This window comes from Talaromyces rugulosus, chromosome V (assembly GCF_013368755.1).
Source record: "Talaromyces rugulosus chromosome V, complete sequence".
In the NCBI taxonomy this organism is placed as follows: domain Eukaryota; kingdom Fungi; phylum Ascomycota; class Eurotiomycetes; order Eurotiales; family Trichocomaceae; genus Talaromyces; species Talaromyces rugulosus.
Genome location: NC_049565.1, coordinates 2,305,030 through 2,319,200, shown reverse-complemented (window position 1 = coordinate 2,319,200; position 14,171 = coordinate 2,305,030). Strand labels below are relative to the sequence as shown.

Below are 14,171 nucleotides of genomic sequence, written 5' to 3'. Positions count from 1 at the left end.
GGTGACACAACACCTGCGTCCATGCGCATGCAACCCATGCAGGGGAAGAGAAAAAAAATAAGAGCGTTTATCGGAAAATTCCGCGTGGATGTTTGATTTTTTATTTTTTTTCCTATGCATTCCACCGATTATCGGAACGAATACAAACGTAGTTTGTGCTTGGACATTGTTCACAGAGACAGACACTGTTACCCAAGACTCGCTCAGCCTGTTAGTTTGGACGAACCGGACACGCGGCCATCCAAAAAAAAAAAAAGGGTTGATGGGATGCTAAGAAAATTATAAAAAAATTAACCCTCCAATAATACATGCCCAACGTTTCCACATATTCCGACCGTGGTAGATTTACGGGGGTACGTACTCCGTACTCCATACGAAGGGCGCTAAAACTTTGATGCCGTTAAGGTTAGCTGACAGGAAAAAATTTCATCTTCATAGTAATCATTATCAAAATTATGGACTCTGTAAAGAGTAATCGGGAAATTATTATTGGCTGGTGGGGTTTATACTAGTGTACGATAAGATAGAGGGTGACCCAGGGACAATGCCAGCTGAAACTGACACTAACAGCGTTGACAGGTTGTTGAGGGTTACGGTAGTACTTCGTGTCCCTTTTTTTTTTTTTTCAACTGCAACGATTCCTCTAAAATAAGCGCAATACACCTCCAAGAGCGCTATAGCCCTCGCTTAAATTCCGTACGAAGAGGGTGAAAAAAAAACCCACGCTAAAATAGAATGTTATCGATAAACGAAGCGGACTTCCCGCATTGTGGCTTGGGCCGGGAAGTCGGCACCACTGGCATTTGCCGGGCGCCGGTCGGCAATTTGGACCGGGCGAGACTAAAGTTATTAATAGTACTTCCGTCGAACGCATTATTACTATAGTCCCGCCGAGATTCGCTTGTATAGTTCTGGTGACAAATGAGGATGGGAAGGAAAAATAAAATGGGTAAATTAATACGAAGGAAAGAATCGGAAAGAAAAAGGGAAAGAATCGGAAAGAGAAAAAAAAGAAGAAAGAGAAAGAGAAAGATTTGGGTTTAGTGTCCACCGTCCACGACTACCAAGAATTTAATTGCCTAGTTCGGCAATAGCTGCCATCCTATAGAGTTGTCTTGGACTCGTCGCGTGTTCCCGGTGAACAATTCTTGGATATCGCTCTTGGCTATAATGCGATACGTTAATAAATTTAATAATAATTATCCCGCTGAGACTGTCTCTTATCTTTATTGGTTGCACTAATGTCTCAGACCGCATCCAAGGACATGGTCTCTGTATTCCAAGAATACAATATACCCTGTCCATCTAGTCAGTAGTGCCGCCTTGCCAGGCTGAACTATATGGTTGGTACAAAGTGGTTGGCACACCAGACCACTTGTGTGTCACAGTGGCAAACTGCGCTTAGGAAATAGTGACGCTAATACATTATCTCAGCTTGAATAATACGGTTCTAGGCGGCTCGGCCTGGTTTGCCTCTTCGGGTTAATATTTGCTCATAGTTGTCTTTTGGTCATCAGTTGGGATTACCTAGCTTTGAATCATGGCTGTTTTGACGTGTCTAAATCGGTGAGCTCTTGGGATGCGATTTTCCCGGTGAGTGTTGACTGCTTGTCTTCCACTTTTAAGTGTTAGTATATGGAGCAACAAGGTGGTACCCGCTCATATTTAATACATTGGATCGTTGTTTTTCAGTGGAGATTGTAGAAATAAACTCAAGGTTGACGGCGAGTGGACCAGACCTAGTAGATTAAAATGTCCCTTTTGAGTTTTCGACGGCTGACTGTTTTGTCACGGATTCCTGGTTTTCTCTGTGTATACTGAATCAATCAACAGTTGCTTCGACAACCGTACGGTGTATGTTATTCAACTTGAGCGACCTCGGTCGCTACTATTTCCAACTTACGAGGCCCACCCTGGTCATATACGATAACAATTGTATTGGTGCACCAACTACAATAGGCAACTAACTCTGCCTCTCCTTTGATCTCATTCGAGCAATCCAGTTGGAATATAAATAAAAATCAACCCTAACGAATACCTAGATAATCTATAAAGGATGTTATTATACAGTAGGTATACCTTTGCTAACTAAATTCCAGTCAAATCTATATGTGGAAACGGTGTGCAAGATTATTATTGCCAAACGAGTTACCACTCATTTTTATTACAAAATAATGCATAAATAATTAACAATGAGTGATTATGAGTCTTTACGGTCCGGCTATCTGATTCGGCGATCGCAATCGCACTTGGTTATCTACCCAATGGGGGCGCAACAGAACCAACACATGTGGATCTTCAAGATAGATAAAAGGTTTACGCACACAAATATATAAGATTTCTACGATATACTCGATCTTTATGAGCTCGTCACAGACGAATATCCCATTCCTCATTATTACTAGCAGTTTATCGCAGGGCTATTCTAAAGCGTCAAAAACATGGGCGGCGCCGAGGAATATCTCCCCGAATCCTTGGAGGCCAAAGACATCCAAACTCTTCTGGACACCCTCTCCCTCGGACAGCCCACAGCCATCACCCCACTAAAAGTGTGCGCTGCATTCCACGCCATCTATATCCTCACCTACGACGCCAAGGACCTGCCAGGGTGTGTCAAAGACCCCTCGCTGCCATCCGTCGATCTTGTACTTCGCGTCTCTGGCGACCACATTCCCAACATCAAGACACGCAACGAAGCAGCCACGCTCGCCTGGATATCGCAAAACACAAGCGTCCCTGTGCCGTCTGTAATTCGGTACGATGCAACAACCAACAACCCGCTCAGCCGCGAGTTTATTATCCTGAGCCGATGCCCTGGGGTGACATTGTCGGATGTCTACGACTCCCTGACGCAAGAGCAGCTAGACGATATTTGCAAACAATTAATAAAGTTTCTTGCCGACATTCACCGGCATCCTTTTACTCACATTGGCGGGTTGGTACAATCCGATACTGGTAGTATTATACCCGGTCCATATCTAGACGAGCATTTCTGGTTTACACCAGACGTCAAGCGGTATTTCGACACTGAAGATAGCCTTGAAACTCTCAATGCTGGCGGTCCATTCACATCGTACACGGATTTTATTATTGCCCTGATGGAAAAGTACATCCACGTCGCCAGTGTCCAAAAAGATCTCACATTTATGCTAGAACACATCCCGCGTCTTCGTGCCTTTTGCAAAGTACTACCCGATTTCGCCGCGCAGCTAGACAAAACACAAATCCGTCTCGCGCATAGAGATTTGCATTTTGCAAACATACTATACAACCAATCCACCGGCCAGATCACCGGCATTCTAGACTGGGAATTTGCATCCGCAGTACCCTTTCAAATTTGGGATCCCGTGCGCGCTTTTCTGGGTAACACACAGCCAGGCGATGAGGCATATAAAGAAAAATACCGGTTGCGCGATCGCTTCGCTGAGCTTTGCAATGAGGAAGGTGTCGCGTTTCTCGGTGATGCCGATTTTACGAGTGAGATTCAAGAGAAAATGCACGGTGTTTCGAATATGATGCGAATTATTGTGACGCTGATACCGCGGGGCCAGTTTGTAGATCGAGCGCCGGAGTTTGTAGAGAGTCTTCTCAAGGATTTGGAGGTGTTTGGTGTATGATTGTGGACGAATTGAGCCGGACCTTTGTGCATGTGTGGATGGAATTGGTTCTATACGTCGGTTTGACATTACTGGCTTTTTAGTCATGGTATTAAATGTCATGAACGAGAAAATGGCTATGAAGAGTAGCATATAGTTAAATATATATCCGCTGTAGCAAATCACGAGCGACTAACCCACTCAACACTCGTATACATTTTCCACGTAAAATCAAAGTCATCGGAAATAATACCCTAAAAATGATAGGAAACAGTCACTAAAGCCCACAAGACCACAGCAGAGTGCGCTGAATGGTGCATTCGTTGTCGCACGGATTTTGTCGGTGCCTTGCTGCCTGACGGAGCCGCCGAGGTCACGGGGACGCAGGCTATTCTATTTATGGCCTAGAGTTTCTGCTTGATATTCGTGGTGCCGTCGTTATAATTGCTGATTACTCATGATCCCGATATTTTTAATCCATGAGACGACGCATGCAAATTTTTCACTTTTAAAGATTCTCATAAAAAGATTTTATTGTAAAATTTAATGGCTTTTGGCACAACATATTTCGATTTCTGACTCAACCCCGGTGAAATCGTGTATACTTCGGCGCCTCCGTGTCTCACCGCCTTTGTTGGCAACTCTCGAGGAAGAAGGAAAATATACTTTTCTGGGCGACCATTTGATTTTTGTGTTAAAGGTATCAATTTGGCATGATATTCTAGTTTTCTTCGGCCGATTGGAATAATTTTCAGTGTCTCGATATGGTTGGTGTTGCGAGGATCACAAGATTGGCGCGTTGCATTCTGCCATCATCGTGGATATATATATATCGTATAGAGTATATATGTATACCGTATAAGAACAACTACCAAATCATATCTATTGACAAATCACATTCACACGAAAAATTTGAATCCAATGCTGGTTCATGAACAGATAATTACGAACAAGGATCGCAAACCACTGAAATAGATAGAATATAGTATGCGATGAATTTAATAGTATGTCAAAACGTAGGGTATAGCCAGCAAGGCGCTACCACACGCGTCGGCACTGCGCAATGCACCAGTCGAGAGCATACAAACCAAACACTACACATGCAAATGCATTGATACCAACACTACGTATTCGGACTACACTCGGACAAGACGCGCAAGAAAAATAACATGAACAGTCGCTTGCGCCAATCAAGACGTGAACGAGCAAGACACCATGCCAAGCCCACGCGCGCACAACGCGGACCAAAACAAACACATACGCGTCAGAACAGACTACACAGAGAACAGTTTAAGCACAAGAAAAGTTCAGGTGATATCATTTCATTCATCGACGCGTCCTTCGAGCGCGACAAGCCCACCTGCTAAGCGGCCGCTATGATACAAAGTGAGCCCTTGGGCCACAAGCCGACCAGTGTAGACGAGGTATAGCTGTATAACAGTAATAGTAAAATGCAGAAACAATCCCAGACCCATAAAGACATAAACACCCGACGACCCTGTCATACCGAAACCAACCCGAAAAAGCAACTCGGCGACCACACGCGTCGAGCGCGCACAGGAAGGCCAAGAGAAAAAAAGAAGAGAAAACGCTTAACCACCGAAACCGTAAAGGGTGCCTGAAAAAGGAATGTTAGATGTGAAAGAGAGAAGACAAGAGAAGAACGTACGGCCTTGACGCTTAAGAGCGTAGACAACATCGAGAGATGTGACGGTCTTTCGCTTGGCGTGCTCAGTGTATGTGACGGCATCACGGATGACACCCTCGAGGAAGGTCTTGAGGACACCGCGGGTCTCCTCGTAGATCATGGCGGAGATACGCTTGACACCACCACGGCGAGCGAGACGGCGGATAGCGGGCTTGGTGATACCCTGGATGTTGTCGCGCAAGATCTTGCGATGACGCTTGGCGCCACCCTTTCCAAGACCCTTTCCACCCTTGCCACGGCCAGTCATCTTGATAGATTGAAGATAGAGTGTTGGTATTTAAAGAATTAAAGTTGGTGGATAAAACCTGAAGACGAGACTTGGAGAGATGTGATGGAGGAAGGAAAGGAGTAAAGAGGGGAAGAGGCCGGCCTATTTCTATCGGGTGCGCGCTACCGGCTGCCCGCGTCGGATCACGCGCTAGTGGCCGCATCCGCCAATCAGGATGCGGGCCGTGATCTGGCTGATCCGGCTGCCTCAGTGTGATCCTGGCCTGCGCGCAGTCTGCAAGGCAGCGCGCAACCTGCAGAGAACGCGCGCTGGGATCAAGGGCAAATGCGCAATGCTGCCAGCCAGGCGCTGGCAGTGGCAGGCGCAGTGGAGGTTGGGATCACTGGCATTTGCGCTGCGGCATCCAGGGCCATTGATCCTGCAGCGTGATTGGCCGGCGGCAAGTCTCGCTTAGCGGCAACGACAAAGTCTTGGCGCTGGCGCAAGTCTGATCTTGTTCGCAGGTCACTGGATCACAGGTCACTGGATCACCCGCCCGCCCACTACAAATACTCTCCCCCACCCGCGTCTCCTTCCCGTCTTCCTCCCTCTTTCATCCATCCACTCAACGACAACCCTCGGTGATCTTTATCGACTACATCACTTTCCCATCGGATTACCATCATCTACAATGGCTCGCACAAAGCAGACTGCCCGTGAGTTTACCTATCTTCACTTTGACTTCACTTCGAGTCACTTTACTGACCTTCACTTAACAGGTAAGTCCACTGGTGGCAAGGCCCCCCGTAAGCAGCTTGCTTCCAAGGCTGCCCGCAAGGCCGCCCCCTCTACCGGAGGTGTCAAGAAGCCTCACCGCTACAAGCCTGGTAAGTTTTTATCCATCGACGCGTCTTTTCGCGCCCGATCGCGCCCGATCACGTCACTAATAACATCACAGGTACCGTCGCTCTCCGTGAAATCCGTCGCTACCAGAAGTCCACCGAGCTGCTCATCCGCAAGCTCCCCTTCCAGCGTCTGGTTCGTGAGATCGCCCAGGACTTCAAGTCGGACCTCCGCTTCCAGTCTTCTGCCATCGGCGCTCTCCAGGAGTCCGTCGAGGCCTACCTCGTCTCCCTCTTTGAGGACACCAACTTGTGCGCCATCCACGCCAAGCGTGTCACCATCCAGTCCAAGGACATCCAGCTTGCCCGCCGTCTCCGTGGCGAGCGCTCTTAGATCTTTCTCTGTTCTTGAAACTTGACAACATCATGGGTCATCATCGGGTTTAATTCTTTCGCGGTGACTTGTGGTTAATTGGGTTGGCGATATCGGGCTTTTTTTCTTATTATTTTATCATGACTACTGGCGAGAAATGACGGGTTCTGTTTTATGGGATAACTGGGTTGTTCGCTTTTTTCTTTAGCAGCTTTTAAATAGCAATGGTCATTGGGCGCCGACCGCACGGTCAGTCCATCGGAATGTATATTATCAAGACCACTTCATGACAATAGACGTCCGTCTGCCTGTAGTCTGGCGCCTGCCTTTAGCTAGAAGCAATACGTTATGCACTGCAATGACTTGTATTCGCGTAGCCTTTGTTATGATGACGCGTTTCATCTTGTCGAAAACAGTTAGTCTAGTTTTTACTGCACTCGACGCGATGTACTATGGAAGCGCTGTAGCTATTGTAAATTGTATCGTCTATTCAGAATCTAGTATACTGCTGTGGCACTAAACACCAAAAAAGCAAACCGTTACCAAGAACATCAAAGTAGTAAATGACAAAAAAAAACAAACAAAATCACCGCGCATGCTTGGGTAGCCGGAACCCAAGATAGGGCAGATACTTGGCCGGATGAAACAACACAAACAGCGCAAAGCATGGGAGAATCACCAGTGCATCAAAGATGTAGATGCACCATTCGTGCTCATTGACGTAGCCCTTGTTGCCTTCGGTGAATTCGACCAGGCGGTAGATAGTTCGAACCTTTCAAAAAATAAAATCAGCGGGCGTTGTTCGTAGCAATTTAGAAGCACGAGGGCATACCAGAACCAAGATAGTAGCAATATTAACAACACGCAGCAGCGCCCGCCAGTTTGTGTCCCCCGTCTCGCGCTCCATCTGCAGCGTATGCTCATCAGCAGTATTATATCTACTGTCGTTGTTATACTCCTGATACACCGATTTCTCAAACCGCTTCGACGTGAAATTAAACCGCACCGCCACAAACGTAAACAGGCCAAACGCCGCCAGCTGCACAATCGTCCCGATCAAAGCAATGTCCTTGCCACGGTTGATCTTGTCCTGCGCATTTGCATCTGTGGCATCCGTCGATGTGAGCATGACAGCACCAATCAACTGCAAGAACAGGGCCAGAATATCGAAAAACACAAAAATCGGCGTCACGAAGCGAGGAGGAACCCAGATTACTTTCCAAGTACGGGATTCGCGCGGGATGACTAGGTAGGTGAGACGTCCGAAGAGGATGTAGCAAAAGGCAGCCACTAGCAGTGGTGCGAGCACGGTGAGTGAGAACTGTAGTACGTAGATGGATTGGTTTTGCTGGTTTTGGGTTGAGATGCAGCGGGCGATATATCCGACGGATTCCACTAAATACCAAATCAGTTGTGTCTTATTATACAGTCAGTTTGAGATAATGTACTCGCTGAAGCCACCACCATGATCAGGCACACCCAGGCCCGGTGCTTTAGCCATAGATACGTAGTCCAGATGAAGCACACGCCATACAGCGCTGCAAAGATGGCAGCGGCGGCCAGTGAGGGGTCATAGTCATAGAAGGATACCTTCATTTTTTCTAGATGAATAGAAAAGATAATGAACACGAAGACAAAATAGAGAAATTCGACTCCTTAAATCAAACAGCAAAGCCCCATACTTCCATTTGTGGTAATAAGAGCGAAACTTCCTAATACGGCATCGCTGGCCTTGGCGCTAAGCCTCAATTTGTTAATACGGAGTATACGGGGTATACGGAATATACAAAGTACGGAGTATACGATTATGTCATACTCCATCTGGATTTTGCATAGCCCTTTGAACGGGGACGTCAGCTTATATATTATTATTACTATATACTAATATCGTATAAGCTGATCTGAGCCTTGCCATAAATAAAGTTGAAGCGAACTGCATACCGCAAATGGCTTAGCGCGGTCGCGTTATCTCAGCTCTTGCCCCCATCTCGTTGTTCCTCTTCCTCATCCTTGAATTATGAAGCTCCTTGCTCGCTGAAACTACACTACTGTACCATACCAGCGAGGTATATACCCAAACGAGAACATGGTCTATTGCTGCCGTCCCAGCAAGAACTGTCTCGGCTGCCGCCAGCGGCGAATCAAAGTGAGTTTACAAGAGAGTCAATGTCTAATATATTGCTCACTGCCTCCTCTAGTGCGACCTTCGCCTGCCCGACTGCTCGCAATGCAAGCGCGCGGGCATAAAATGCTCTGGCTATCGCGATCTGGTATCGCTCTTGTTCCGCGACGAGAATGCAAAGACCCAGCAGCGCTCCGCCGCGACCAAAGACAGGTCCCGCAGTCAGAAACAAGACCGGCTTGTCCTGACTACGTGGCCATCCTCCTCTGTGGATGATCGCGGTCTCCGCTTTTTTCTCGATCGCTTCACCAACTGCTCTCACTGGATCAAGAGTAATGGCCAGACGTCGACGGTCCATCCCTATATCAGGGAGTTGATGGACAGCCAGCCATCCCGTGAATCTCTCATGGCTGTGGGTCTGGCTGCATTGGCGAATACTACCGATGACAAGGCCTGTCACACTGCGGCCTTGCAAAAGTATGTCGCCTCGATTAACTTCATTCGACAGACCCTACAAGACCCGGTCAACGCCAGTCTAGATAGCACTCTGAAACTCCTCATGGCACTGAGTATCTATGAGGTAGGTGTGCTCCTCCTTTATTTTCTCAGTCGTCCCCATCTGACAAGTGCAGTTTGTCAACAACCGCCCCGGATCACTCTATTACTGGAAGGTTCATGTCGAAGGCGCTCTCGCTTTTATCCGTCAAAAGCACAAGCCTTCAATGCCGGAGCGACCGAAAGATATGCCGGAATTGCAGTCTTACCTTTTTGTCATCATGAAATACTTTAGTTCCGGCGGAAAAATCCCAGGGGAGCTCCTCGCCTGGACTCCTGCCAAGCGTGCCACGCCTCTCCTAGACTCGGCCTCGTCTCTCATCGACATTCTCGTCCGCTTCGTTCGCGTGTCTGATTATTGGAGACATGGCCACACGGATGCAGAGGAAATCTTCCACGCAGCCCTACTTCTCGACAAGGAGCTGGAGGACTGGGAAGCCAATCTTGATGGCGACGAATGGTCCTTTGTTACCAAGGTGTCTAAACATATTTCTGGGCTGTATCAAGGCAAATACCATGTGTACTCAAACCTATGGGCCCATCGAATTCTCAACCACTACCGCTGGAGTCGTATCCTTGTGAATGAGATCCTCTATCTACACATACTGAAGCTGGCGACTCCCACTGATGTCCAAATCATGCAACAACAAACTGCGCTGGCCACAACCTCTCGACTGGCAGCCGACATTTGCTTTTCGGTCCCCAGTCAGACCAACCTAGTGCGCCAGGAGGTCGGCAAAGAGGCCGATACGCCGCCCATCAACGGAGTCTTCGTTCTGGTCCTCCCTCTCATGATCGCCGGAAGCGCCTGTGGCGTATCTGACGAGCTGCATGACTGGGTTGTTATGATGCTGGGAGTGATTGGGTCGTATATAGGCATCCGGTTCGCATCCGAATCGATCCCCGGGCTGAAAAAGATGCGAGAAGCAAAGAAAGCAGGCGGGTCTGCCTCTTGGGTGTGTCCCTTGGATTTCAGTGGTGTAATGCGGGTGACAAGCCTGGATAGAGACTCAGACGAGCCCTCACCTGATAGATTATACAAAAATTGGCCTGGAGACCGGCCATCTTGACCGTTGATATTGACACCTGACAGCCCAACAAGCGCAGGCGAATCGGAAATGGTCCCCAATCCAATAAAATGCATAAAAAGTATGCTAGGATAAGGGTTCTTACTAATTGCTTTGTGCCTGCCTTACACAACCGAGTGGTGGACACTATGCACCTGACTAATTATTATCCACGGACTTGTTTGCCAGGTTGGCGGACTCTTGGCAGTCATTATTTGAATCAGGCAGCCATTCAGAACCAACATGCCACATGGAAGCCCCTTCGGGATGCCCGTGATGGAAGACGGCCCGAGATCGAAGGGTCCAAGTCCACAATGGCACAACCGGTCTACGCAGCAAGGGTTCTAGTGTCTTCTATACTACTGAACACAGTACGGAGTGCGGACTGTACATACGGAGTATTTCTTCTATAGAAAACCGAGGCATCGGTAGCTTTTCCACATCGGGACTAGTGCCGCAGGGCGTGCCCCGCTTGTGCGTGGATTAAAAGTAATGCGCGCGGCTTATGCATCTCTCTCAGCCGAAACTCGGTAATCGGCATCTGGCTCAGACCCTGAACACGGCAAAACAAGCAGACAAACCTTGATTATTACTATTATTATTTCACGGATTAATAATGGTCAAATGCGACTAGGACTTTCCTCCGTTTTTGTCCATATTATGCGCCGTTGAAAGAGTCAGAAACTGTCAGGCTCGGCCGAAATCTACTACTGGAAGGCAAGATTAATGATAAGAATAAAAATAATGCACTACTTCGTATGCACACTGGATGAGTCATGACGCCATCTCCACCCAGTACCAAATCTCGACCTCGCATTAAGCCTTTACATTGTTGGTTGCTGCTGACAGAACACTGTCCCGATTGTTGGTTAGACCAGCAGTAAATAATAATACTAATAATTATGCAAGATGCAGCAGCTATGGTGGGGGGGGGGGGGGGTGGTTTACTATTCGCCCGTTGACACCAACCCAGGGAAAAAAAAAATAGTACGTAGTTAACTTAAAAGAGCTTTGCCCCCGAGGTTGGCTGTTTTCGGCTGCTTTCTCTTGCTCTTGCTCACGAACGACCTTACTTCTGGCTCCTCTTCCCTTCAACCAGTTACTATTATTATCTTTGTGTTATCTTTGTGTAGTCACTCCGAGCGCATAGACCGTGATCTTGTCCTGCATCCAAGTCCTATTGCGCAACCGCCGATATGGCGCAGCCCACAAATGGCAACCCCGAAAAGAGCCAACAGGCAGAGGAACCTGTCAAGTCCTCGCGCATCCCATACTGGCGCAAGGTGTATGACCAGGCCGGTGTCACGCCCGAAGTCGCCAACTATCCGTATCCAGGCTCCGGAACCGAGGAGGACCCTTATATCATCTCATGGATCCCCAACGACCCTCGCAACCCGATGCTGTTCAGCCCCTTCACCAAGTGGTTCATTACCGGAGTGATGGCCTGGGCTACCCTGGCCGTCTCGCTGGTGTCGTCTGCCTACAGCGGCGGCATGGTCCAGATCATGCTCCAGTTCGGTATTGTCGAGGAAGTCGCCACACTGGGAATCTCGCTCTTTGTGATGGGCTTTGCCGTTGGACCACTGATGTGGGCGCCGCTCAGTGAACTATTTGGTCGACAGATACTTTTCATCGCCACATACGCCCTTTTGACGGCTTTCAACGCTGGTTGTGCCGGTGCCCAGAACTCGTGGACTCTGATTATCCTCCGTTTTTTCGCCGGCGCTTTTGGGTCGTCTCCGCTCACCAATGCGGGTGGTGTGATTGCTGACATGTTTGTTGCGTCTCAGCGAGGTGTCGCCATGAGTTTCTTTGCTGCTGCGCCTTTCCTCGGCCCTGTCCTCGGCCCCATTGTTGGTGGTTTCCTCGGCGAGGCTGCCGGATGGCGCTGGGTCATGGGCTTGTTGGCTGCTTTCTCCGGCGCCCTGTGGATTATCGGTGCTCTTTTAATCCCGGAAACCTATGCGCCAGTGCTGCTGCGTCGGCGCTCGGAAAAGCTGTCCAAGATGACCGGCAAGGTTTATATTACTCGCATGGAGGCTGACCGCGGCCACGTGTCGCTCGCCCAGGCTTTCAAGACGTCCCTCTCCCGACCATGGGTTTTGCTTCTGCGTGAGCCCATTGTCTTCCTCCTCTCCATCTACATGGCCATCATCTACGGAACGCTTTACATGCTCTTTGGCGCTTTCCCCATCGTCTACGCTGAGAACCGCGGCTGGAGCCAGGGTATCTCCGGTCTGGCCTTTTTGGGTATCATGGTTGGAATGATATTTGCCGTGGCATACAACATCTGGGACAACAAACGGTACATGAGGGCCGAGCAGGCAAATGGTGGATTTGCACCCCCCGAGGCTCGTTTACCGCCGACACTCGTCGGCAGTATCGCGCTTCCTATCGGCCTCTTTTGGTTTGCATGGACCAACTATCCTTCCATCCACTGGATGGCTAGTATCGCCGCGGGCGTTCCCTTTGGATTTGGCATGGTGCTCGTCTTCCTCAGTGTGATGAGCTATCTTATCGACGCCTACACCATCTTCGCCGCCTCTGTTCTCGCCGCCAACGCCGTTTTCCGTTCCCTGTTCGGTGCTGCCTTCCCTCTCTTCACCACCTACATGTACGGCCGCCTGGGTATTCACTGGGCATCGACCATCCCAGCCTTTTTGGCACTTGCCTGCGTACCTTTTCCTTTCCTCTTTTACAAATACGGCGCATCCATCCGTGAAAGATGCAAATACGCCGGCGAGTCTGCCGCATTTGTCCGCAAACTGCAAGAATCCATCCCGTCCGCAACAGACGAGAGCGAAAAGGAGGAGGAGACCTTTGATCGCACCGAAGCCGCGCCCCCGCACGAGATCAGCTCGAGCTCAGACGAAGAAGAAACAGCCGAGCCTCGACTGGAGCATGCCCAGCGCACGCAATCGCTCGCGTCGACGCGCACCGGTGGCAGTATCCAGCGCGTGCACACCGAGTATGACGGCAATCCTTATGATATTGACCGTGTGAATACGAAGGATTCGGATTTTAGTATTGTTGCGCGGAAAAAATAATCCTTTTTACTTTCTTTTGGTATGTATTGATATCTATAAATAACTATGCACATAATCTGCATTACGACTGGCTTTGTTGCCGAGTCACGGCGTTTGGGAGGCTTTTGTTTTACGAAAATACCTGTTTATAGACTTACATAACGAATTTCAATAATGTATAACTTGGCTTTTACATTGAGTGACAATAAATATAACGGTAGTTAGTGTTAGGACTTTGGGGTGATGTCTTCTATATTATTGACGCTAAAAAAACATTTTATAGAGGTTGAAATAACAAAAACAGCGTAAAAACGATGACCACACTAGGACTCGAACCTAGGATCCCCTGGAATCTCTTGCCCATTAGGCATCTGGAATCAGGAATTCTAACCGCTGAACTATGTGGCCATATTGAACTACGTCGTATTCGGGTAAGCAAAGAAAAGTTCTGTTTATCACTTTCATTGATCGAATCAACTTTGTCCTTGGAGCAGACCACGTGCCGCAACCAACTCCCAACCAACTTATATCCTAATACCTCTCCGCCATCATTCTCTTGTTATAGTGTAGACTGTTTCTTTTATTCCCTTTTTTATTTCTTCCTTCTGTTTATTCCTTTTCTCGTTGGCATATACCATAGACCACACACTATACACCGCCGTCGATAAGCGACA

At 48.4% G+C, this 14,171-nt stretch overlaps 6 protein-coding genes and 1 non-coding gene across 7 annotated transcripts; 4 read left to right on the top strand and 3 right to left on the bottom strand.

Moving 5' to 3' along the window:
* Positions 1-2,441: 2,441 nt before the first annotated feature.
* TRUGW13939_09352 (uncharacterized protein) lies at positions 2,442-3,617 on the top strand (the record flags this gene model as incomplete). The annotated part of the gene is made up of 1 exon (XM_035492474.1): positions 2,442-3,617. The coding sequence occupies one exon, from the start codon at positions 2,442-2,444 to the stop codon at positions 3,615-3,617; it is 1,176 nt and encodes a 391-aa protein (XP_035348367.1).
* A 1,571-nt stretch (positions 3,618-5,188) lies between these two features.
* Positions 5,189-5,551, bottom strand: TRUGW13939_09351 (uncharacterized protein; the record flags this gene model as incomplete). Its single annotated transcript, XM_035492473.1, has 2 exons — positions 5,189-5,214; positions 5,266-5,551. The coding sequence occupies 2 exons, from the start codon at positions 5,549-5,551 to the stop codon at positions 5,189-5,191; spliced, it is 312 nt and encodes a 103-aa protein (XP_035348366.1).
* Positions 5,552-5,747: 196 nt separating this feature from the next.
* On the top strand, positions 5,748-6,748 carry TRUGW13939_09350 (uncharacterized protein; the record flags this gene model as incomplete). The annotated part of the gene is made up of 4 exons (XM_035492472.1): positions 5,748-5,958; positions 6,037-6,228; positions 6,292-6,399; positions 6,471-6,748. 4 exons carry the CDS (start codon positions 5,748-5,750, stop codon positions 6,746-6,748), a joined length of 789 nt encoding a protein of 262 aa, XP_035348365.1.
* A 565-nt stretch (positions 6,749-7,313) lies between these two features.
* On the bottom strand, positions 7,314-8,323 carry TRUGW13939_09349 (uncharacterized protein; the record flags this gene model as incomplete). Its single annotated transcript, XM_035492471.1, has 3 exons — positions 7,314-7,499; positions 7,560-8,122; positions 8,176-8,323. The coding sequence occupies 3 exons, from the start codon at positions 8,321-8,323 to the stop codon at positions 7,314-7,316; spliced, it is 897 nt and encodes a 298-aa protein (XP_035348364.1).
* Positions 8,324-8,813: 490 nt separating this feature from the next.
* Positions 8,814-10,474, top strand: TRUGW13939_09348 (uncharacterized protein; the record flags this gene model as incomplete). Its single annotated transcript, XM_035492470.1, has 3 exons — positions 8,814-8,873; positions 8,926-9,429; positions 9,482-10,474. The coding sequence occupies 3 exons, from the start codon at positions 8,814-8,816 to the stop codon at positions 10,472-10,474; spliced, it is 1,557 nt and encodes a 518-aa protein (XP_035348363.1).
* A 1,193-nt stretch (positions 10,475-11,667) lies between these two features.
* On the top strand, positions 11,668-13,518 carry TRUGW13939_09347 (uncharacterized protein; the record flags this gene model as incomplete). The annotated part of the gene is made up of 1 exon (XM_035492469.1): positions 11,668-13,518. The coding sequence occupies one exon, from the start codon at positions 11,668-11,670 to the stop codon at positions 13,516-13,518; it is 1,851 nt and encodes a 616-aa protein (XP_035348362.1).
* Positions 13,519-13,812: 294 nt separating this feature from the next.
* TRUGW13939_09346 lies at positions 13,813-13,905 on the bottom strand. The gene has a single exon. It is a non-coding gene; the product is annotated as a tRNA-Trp (tRNA).
* Between the last annotated feature and the right edge of the window lie 266 nt (positions 13,906-14,171).